This window comes from Leucoraja erinacea, chromosome 9 (assembly GCF_028641065.1).
Source record: "Leucoraja erinacea ecotype New England chromosome 9, Leri_hhj_1, whole genome shotgun sequence".
NCBI classification, from domain to species: Eukaryota; Metazoa; Chordata; class Chondrichthyes; order Rajiformes; family Rajidae; genus Leucoraja; species Leucoraja erinaceus.
In genome coordinates this window covers 47,947,404-47,956,555 of record NC_073385.1, presented here as the reverse complement: position 1 = coordinate 47,956,555, position 9,152 = coordinate 47,947,404, and the positions used below count along the sequence as shown (strand labels likewise).

The 9,152-nt window shown below is 43.1% G+C and overlaps 1 protein-coding gene across 5 annotated transcripts in view; it reads left to right on the top strand.

Moving 5' to 3' along the window:
* The first annotated feature begins 2,216 nt into the window (after window positions 1-2,216).
* Window positions 2,217-9,152, top strand: part of fsip1 (fibrous sheath interacting protein 1) — a 277,000-nt gene continuing 270,064 nt past the window's right edge. Inside the window, exons 1-3 of one of the 5 annotated variants that reach the window (XM_055640743.1) lie at window positions 2,217-2,506; window positions 4,753-4,926; window positions 7,357-7,579. In XM_055640743.1, coding sequence (XP_055496718.1) covers window positions 4,759-4,926; window positions 7,357-7,579 — 391 coding nt within the window. In that variant the 5' untranslated portion in view covers window positions 2,217-2,506; window positions 4,753-4,758. Of the gene's footprint in view, window positions 2,538-2,862; window positions 2,880-4,752; window positions 4,927-7,356; window positions 7,580-9,152 lie in introns of those variants that run through there. The other 4 variants (XM_055640741.1, XM_055640740.1, XM_055640739.1 and 1 more) reach the window with 4 other exon arrangements.

Genomic DNA, 9,152 nt, shown 5'->3' with positions numbered 1-9,152 from the left:
CCCAGCTAATTAATTATGCTTGTGTAGTTTTTACTTATCTAGTGTCTGCACAAAATTAATGTTATTCTCGGAGAACCCATAAATCTGTTTTTCACTATCTTTGGCAAGGAGATAAAACATTTATATCTAAAAGATGTATCAATAACTCCTATGAAGGACAATATGTACTCCTCATGCTGTTTCCATGAACAATCCTAGCTAAAGAAATTTAACTATTTGGTGAGTTGAATAGTGATTTTTCCCCAGATGGATTAGAGTCAAAGATGAGCAGCTAAAACAGTAAATGGGTAATTGGATGCTTTTAAGGAGCAAATAGATTGAGCACAGCCTTGATACATTCCAGGAAGGGTGAAGGAAGGACATCGAAAGCTGGAACTCCCCTGGTTAATAGCAAAGTTATTTTTAAAATGAACCAGACTTATGATGCCAAGTTTGAAATAACAGCAGAGATTTTAGTTTATATACCTTCACAAAATGTATAGGGAAGAACCAAACACAATAAAAAATGGCAAATAGAATGCGTGAGAAAAGATCACAAAGCAACATAAAACACTTTAACTCCCCTTCCCATAATGACCTTTCTGACCTGGGCCTCCTCCATTGCCAGAGTGAGGCCAAAAACACAAATTGGAGGAAGAGCACCTCATATTTCTATTGGGCAGCATATATCCCAGTAGTATGAATATTGATTTATCTAACTTGCATTCCCTCTCTCACCGCCACTCCTCCACCCTTGTCATCATACTAGTTTCACTGTCGTCCTGTTACGTTTCATTGTCTGTATAACTCGTTATCACCTAGCCCACAGCCAACAATGGACCATTGTAGGCTCTATCTTTCCTCGATCATTGTTACTTTTTACATATCTTTCATTCATTTGTTCTATATCTCTTTATATCACTGTCTATATCTCTTGTTTCCCTTTCCCCTGACTCTAATCCTAAAGAAGGGTGTCACCTATTCCTTTTCTCCAAAGATGCTGCCTGACCCGCTGAGTTACTCCACCTTTTTGTGGTTATCAAGAATAAAACGTTAGCCAGGGAAAAGGTTACTGAAGACAGCAGAGATTACTTTGTTTAGGTGACCTTTAAGAAAAATACCACATTAAAGACTGATAACAAGTTAAAGTACAGAGGTTGAAAGAAGCGATGATAGCCTTGACATGAGTTCAGCAAAGGAGAAACCAAACTGAGATGCACGTCAGAAATTTGTCTTTTCCCGTGTGAATTCATCTTTGACACTCTTGCCATCGTATTTCATCGCAACCAATTTGGTCCTCTAGTGTATATCTGGCTTCTCCTTCAATGCCTGATACAGCGGAGGGTGATGACCTTGTCTGGAGGAGCAATCAGTGCAGGGAGGCTGGGTGTGTGCAGCAAACCGTATTCAGTGTTTGTGCAGCAAACCATGCTCTGTGTGCACAGGAAGTTATGTTATGTGTTTGCGGGAAGATGGGACACAAAATACTCGAGTAACTCAGCGTGACAGGCAGCAGCTCTGGATAGACGGAATGGGTAACGTTTCGGGTCGACACCCTTCAGTCTGTGTGTGTGTGTGTGTAGCTGTCTCTGTGTGCGTGTGTGTCTGTCTATGTGTTTCTCTGTGTGCATGTGTGTGTGTTTCTGTGTGTGTGTCTCTGTGTGCGTGTCTGTGTGTGTGTCTGTGTGTGTGTCTGTGTGTGTGTGTGTATGTGTGTGTGTCTCTGTGTATCTGTGTGTGTGTCTGTGTGTCATGTGTGTGTGTGTCTGTGTGTGTTTCTCTGTGTGTGTGTCTGTGTGTGTTTCTCTGTGTGTGTGTGTGTGTGTGTGTTTCTCTGTGTGTTTCTGTGTGTGTGTGTGTGTGTGTGTGTGTTTCTCTGTGTGTGTGTCTGTGTGTGTCTCTGTGTGTGTGTGTGTGTCTGTGTGTGTGTGTGTGTGTGTGTGTGTCTCTGTGTGTGTGTGTGTGTGTGTGTGTGTGTGTGTGTGTGTGTGTGTCTGTGTGTGTGTGTCTGTGTGTGTGTGTGTGTGTGTGTGTGTGTGTGTCTCTGTGTGTCTGTGTGTGTGTGTGTGTGTGTGTGTGTGTGTGTGTGTGTCTCTGTGTGTCTGTGTGTGTGTGTCTGTGTGTGTGTGTCTGTGTGTGTGTGCGTCTGTGTGTGAGTGTGTGTGTGTGTGTGTGTGTGTGTGTGTGTGTGTGTGTGTGCGTGTGTGTGCGTCTGTGTGTGTCTATGGCAACGGCCCCAAAGCGTGTGTCGCACAACAGCTACAAACACACTCTGAATAAAGTTGCATTTGTTTTGAATAGCAACCACATCCGGACCGCTGGGCGTCGTTGGCAGCCACAGTTCGTCTTCTTACCGTCATTTTTCTGTCGTGTGTTAAACATATTTAATTCTTGACGCTGAGCCTTGATCCTCGATGACTGCAGGGGCGCGGTGACCAGTTCCGAGTGCGGAGCGGGGCCCGTTCACCCGCCTGAACCCTCGGGGAGCGCCGTTGCTATGGGCGCCTGAGAGAGGCTGAGGACACGAGTGAGTGAGATAACTCTGTGTAGGGCACCAGGTAACTCTGCCTGTAGGGCACCAGGTAACTCTGCCTGTAGGGCACCAGGTAACTGTGTGTCTGCCTGTAGGGCACCAGGTAACTCTGTGTGTAGGGCACCTGGTAACCCCGCCTGTAGGGCACCAGGTAACCCCGCCTGTAGGGCACCAGGTAACCCTGCATGTAGGGCACCAGGTAACTCTGCCTGTAGGGCACCAGGTAACTCTGCCTGTAGGGCACCAGGTAACCCTGTGTGTAGGGCACCAGGTAACCCTGTGTGTAGGGCATCAGGTAACCCCGCGTGTAGGACACCAGGTAACTCTGCCTGTAGGGCACCTGGTAACCCTGTGTGTAGGGCACCAGGTAACTCTGCCTGTAGGGCACCAGGCAACCACAGCGTTGGGAGCACAGGACACCCCTCCCTCTGTAGGGCACAGGGTACTCCTCCCCCCTGCAGGGCACAGGGCACGCAGCCTGCAGAGCACTGGCAACTTCGCCAGTGGTGTCAAAGGGCACCCTGCTGGAGGGGCACAGGGCAACCCTGCTATTGGTGTCACTGGGCACCAGCAGGGTGCACTGTGCTGGCAGCACCGATGCAATCAGCCCTTGAGCAGCGAAGGCAAGGTGTGAAAAGTCCACGCAAACATTGGAGCTGGACATGGAGCTTGCCCGTGTACGTTGTTGGTAATGACAAGGCAATCTGTCTGGGTACAGTGCTAGCAGTAGGATTCCAGCTTGTCTGTGGTCAGTGTGTGTGCTCTACCTGGATACAATGCTGCCAATGAGTGTACAGCCAACTAGTGAATAGTGCTGGCACACTTGTACAGTCTGTCTGTATAACACTCACTATGAGTGTGCAACCTGCCTGTGTATATCGCTGCATTGAAAGAACAGTCCGCCTGTAGCACATACGGCATTTGTGCTAAATATACAGCTTGCTTATGTACAGCACTGGCAGTAAATGTACTGCCTGCCCATGGAGAGCACTACCTATATCTCTGTATTATCACCTTATAATATGGAGTGCTTGCAACATATGCCTGCATATCGCTTTTTTTTCTTTTTACGTGCATACTTACTGCACAGTGCTGCTTTTGTGAGTGCACGTGGCTTGGGTGCTACTTGGACTACTCATATTTGCAGTTGTAATTTTGCCTTGTAAAAGGTCTATGTTACATCATATGTGAAAAGTTTGGAACAATTAGCTTTGGAACAATTGAAACAATTTGCTTAAAGGCATGTGGAAAATGCACATTACTGAGTCCATCACAAATGCTGGTTGAAAAAAATAGCTTTCCAAACATGAGTCTGTCGACCTGCAGACTTTGGCATTTCAAGTAGCAATCCAAGTACTGTATGAATGCAAATAAGATTTCTGCAACACTCACACTTTCAGGCAATTAATTTCTCACTCCTACCATGCTTGGGATGAAAGTATTATTTTTCTTCTGCCCCCCCCAATCCTTCTGCAAATTACTTTAAAATCCTTACTCCCTAGTTTTTGACCAGTTTATTTAAAAATTGGACGCTATCGAGGCCCCTCAAATTTGTTTTCATCAATTACATTTCCTACCAATGTTATCTATTTTGAAGAAAACAATGTTAGCTTATCCAATCCAATTGAAGGTGCACGTCAAATGAATGATTGCTGCTCACTTCGTGTTCATGCAAAATCTTGCCTAATATATTTGCAGCCTGACCACAAGAGATTCTAGTGCATGATCTGCACTGCAGTATCACTCAATGCACAGGTTTCCTCTGTTAACAATAGACAATAGGTGCAGGAGTAGGCCATTCGGCCCTTCGAGCCAGCACCACCATTCAATGTGATCATGGCTGATCATCCCCAATCAGTACCCCGTTCCTGCTTTCTCCCGATATCCCCTGACTCCGCAATCTTTAATCTCCAACTCTTGAAAATAGACAATCCAAAAACAGTTCACTTTCCATTCCTGTGTCATGCTTGCACATGTTCTGAAGTGGTGAAAAATGCAACTTACAGTATTTGATTATATTCGAGGACTGTTTTTATATGTCTCTGTAACAAGTAGCAGTTGTTCTGTTTTGGTGGTATTTGTAGTAAGGTCTTAAAATATGGAAGATTTCACGTTGGACTTTCCGATTCATAAGTCAAGTAGTAAATGGTCACTGATTCATTCTGGTGCTGTATGCTGACATGCATTGGGATTCCCTGACATTGTTATGTGCATTAATTTAAGACATTTGATTCTTTTAGATTATAATGGACATAGTGAGAGGCCAGTTTGATGAAATTGCATGTTCAGCAACTGGTTCTCGAACCCGCCCTGGGGGCCGAGTGGCAAGCGGTCATTCACTGGACCGGCGAAGACAGAGTGTACACTGCTCAGGAGAAATGATGGTTTTAACGCCTGAACCAAATTTATCCCAGGTAAACTGCATGTGCTCCGAACATCCACTTTATTTCCTCTCATTGAACAGTTATTTCAGACAATTCCATAAGATGAATTTGTAAACAATAATGTAACCATTGCCATAACTAATGCCTCTAAATGAGAAAATGGCAGTGATGATTGGGGTAGAGAACTTTCATCCCAACGTGATTGAGCTGAGAGAAGGTAGACACAAAATGCTGGAGTAACTTAGCAGATCAGGCAGCATTTCTGGAGAGAAGGAATGGGTGACGATTCGGGTCGCGACCCAACTTCAGACACTGAAACTGAGAGACACTGGCCTAGAAATTCCTTAATCGAATTTCAAATCAAATGCTGCCATGTGGATGTACATGAGTTTGTGTTTGAGTTTAGTTTATTGTCATGTGTAACGAGGTACAGTGAAAAGCTTTTGTTGCTTGCTAACCAGTCAGCGGAAAGACAATACATGATTCCAATCAAGCCATCCAAATTGTACAAATACATGATAAAGGAAATAATTTGATTAATGTTTAGTGCAAGATAAACCCAGTAAAGCCCGATCAAAGATTGTCCAAGAGTCTCCAATGAGGTAGATAGTAGTTCAGGATTGCTCTGGGAAGTAACTGTAGCTGAATCTGGAGGTGTGTATTTTCACACTTCCATACCTCTTGCCCGACAGGACAGGGGAGAAGAGGGAGAGGTTGGAGTGCGACTCATCCTTGACTATGCTGTTGGCCTTGCCAAAGCAGCGTGAAGTGTAAATGGAGTTAATGGAAGGGAGGTTGGTTTGTGTGATGGTCGTGGGCTGGGTCCAAAATTCTCTGCTATTCCTTGCGGTCATGGATGAAGCTGTTCCCAAACCATGCTGTGATGCATCATAATAAAATGCTTTATACATTATAAAGTGCATTTGTAGAAGTTGGTGAGAGTTGTCGGGGACATGCAAACTTCCTAAGGATTCTAAGGAAATAGAGGCGTTGATGTGCTTTCTTGGCCATTGTTTCAATATGGGTGGTCCATGAGAAGTTGTTGGTGATAATTACTTCTAGGAATTTAAAGCTTTCATTTCGACAGTACTTCGACGCCGTGAATACAAACCGGGTCTGTGTTATGCTCCACTTCCTGAAGTCGATCACTATCTCCTTTGTCTTGCTGACATTGAGGGAAAGGTTGTTGGTTCGACACCAGGACCCAAGGTACTCAATCTCCTTCCTTTACTATTTGATATCTGGCCCACAATGGTGGTGTCATCTGCAAATTTGTAAATTGAATTGGATTTGTACATGGCTGCACAGTTGTGGGTGCACAAGGAGTAAAGAAGGGGACTGAGAACATATCCTTGCGGAGCACCAGTGTTGAGTATTAACATGGAGGATGATTTGTCCCCCATCCTCACTGATTAGGGTCTCTTGGTCAGGAAATCGAGGATGCAGTTGCAAAGATGAGTGTCGACTCCTAGTCCCACGAGTTTGTTGTTGCGCTTGGAAGTATGGTGATGATCTTGGATTTGCGTAATCTGGAATTTTGTGCCCTAATGCGACTGCACTGTATTGGAATAAAATAAATAATAGGAATAGCTCTATGGCACCTTGTGACTGCTGTACCATTCAATAAGACCATGGCTAATCTTTTACCTGGCTTAATATAGCTTGATTTTCTTAATTTGTATCGGAGTGTTAATTTGGGTTACAGCATCGGAGTCCAGGGTTAGATCCTGTGTGTACGGAGTTTGTATGTTTTCCTGGGATGTTTCGGTTTCCTCCCACACTCCAAACACATACCGGGTTTTAGGTTAATTGGCTTTGGTAAAGATTGTAAATCGTTCCTGGTGTGCACGATGCTGCTAGTGGGGTGATCCCTGGTCGGCACAGACTCTGTGGGTAGAAGGGAGTGTTTCTAGGCTGTATCTCTAAACTAAACAAAAAAAAATTAAGATCTGTTTGTAGAGATCTCAGAGGTTTATATTATTCTTGCACAACAGATCCAGCAACACAGGTTGGATCCTTTCTTCCAGTACTGTCTCTGTGAAGCTTTCGCATCCTTTGAATGTTCATATGGGGTTTTCCTGAGCGTGCTGATTTCCTCCTCAGACATGCTGGTTGGGAAGTTAATTACCTACTGCAAATTACCCCCTTGTAGGTAGGTGAAAGGAAAATCAGTTTTCAATTGATGGGCATTTGAGAGAGAGAATGGGCTACCAGGCAATACATAGACAAATGGGATTGAGAGATTGCTGTGAAACATGGCATAAACTTAATGGACCAAAATGCAAAGCCCAACATAAATTGAAGTAGTAGGCAGTAGGTACAACTGAAACTCACTGATGTCCCGGGCATTGATCGTGTAGTGTGTCTTATCAGTTGAATATTGGTTTCTCGGCATAAATTGTTAGTGTAGTTGAGATAAAGAACCATTTGGCTAAATTAAAATTACTCTTCTGATTGCAGGATAGATCCCAGTCTTTGGAAGGCTGTTTTAACCCTGCAGATTCCTCAACTAATTATTGCTTTGATGACATGGACAGTGACTCGGAAAAGTTTAGTGAACAAAATGGAATAAAGACCTTGGGCACAAATGCCATGGATCCTGGAAAACAATATGAATGCCTTTCCTCACCAAGGGAACAAATGAAATCTAATACCTGGGAAGTTCAGATTTCAGATAAATCAGGTATATTAAAGCAATGCTCTGATATTTCAAAACTTGAGAATATTCCTTAATAACAACTCATTTTATTAACAGTCTATTTTGCAGAATAATCTTTACTTGTGGCTATTTGGCCGTTACATAAGCTGATTAAAGGGACTCCGTCATATGATTTCATGATCCCGTATTTTTTCTGGTGAACTATATAAATTCTAATATGTTTAGGAAGTACCGAATTGGCCTACAACACACAGTGAATGTGCCTGTGTGCATGGAATCCAGTGACAAGGCTTGGGTCTGTTTGGAGTCCCTCTGAGCAAATTTGCCAATAGAATGCCATGTGAGGTGATTTTGAAGGTCTGTCCTATCTATATTCAGTCTGACATGGTGTTTTGAGTTTTTTGTAATTAAACCTGTTAGATGCCAGTTATTGCCAGAAGGATAAAACGTCAAACTGCAAAATTTGATTTCATTTGGAATCCACTAAACCTTGTAAGACTAATATTGTATACATCCAGTGGACATTATGGTTTGTGTCATGGATGAGGTTTCATTTAATCAATAGAGTGACTGAAAATAGTATTTCTGTTGAATGTGCAGGAATAAAAGGACACAATGCCAAACCAATACACCGTCCAATCTCCACTGCTTCATACAATCAAGTTATTTCCTGATCCTAATAAAAGTTGGAAATAAACTTTGCTATAGTACATTTCTTATTGAAAGAAAATACTTTGCTCGATGCCATGACTTTGTAATCCCATAGGTAAACTGCAATTTGTCTTCCAACAATATTATGGGCCAGGATTTTAATTCAGAAACTGACTTTCAAATTATTAAAGATGGTTGTTGTTAAATATCTGCCTGGGCTGTCAACTTGGGTTTCCATTGTGTTCCCAATTGAACTTTGTTTAGCAGCAGTCATTGATCTCTAGAGTTGTGGTTATCTGTTGTAAGATCCTAAACATGGTAGGTATGTGAGCTTAAGCACTTGCTGGGAATTGTGCACTGCAGTCAGAGGGGAAAGAAAAAGTAGAAGATAACGTCAAGCACTCTTATCATTAAACAGTCTATAACCAACTGATCCAATGACTGTTTTAGTGATTGAAGTGGCACTTTACCATTGGACTACAGTTAGAACATTACTTTCATCTGGTGTTGATCATTGCAAAGGAACACAATGATAGAACTAAAGTTTAAGCTACATTAATAAATGGCACAAATCATACATATCAAATCGCTTATCTTTCTGTGTTCCTTTAGTATTTGTCTTCTGCACATGGTTGATTGTCTCTGCATTCGCCCCGTGGCTGCATCTTGTGGTGGAAGATGGTCTTAGAGATTGACTTTGTGTCAAGATAGCCTCGCTTCAGACTATATCCTACTGGTGCAGATAAAGCAGCCTGAGGTGGCTGGGTGATTGGGCAACAGAAAGGGTACTGGCAGAGTGGCAATGGTGACATTAGAAACACTGATTCCTGAAATAATATAACAGTTTGCCCAATTGTTCTATTATCGATGGGACCTGGGTTGGACCTGGACAATTCTTGATTCATTGTTGGCCTGACCTGAAATTCTCAAATCCCTTTGGGTACTG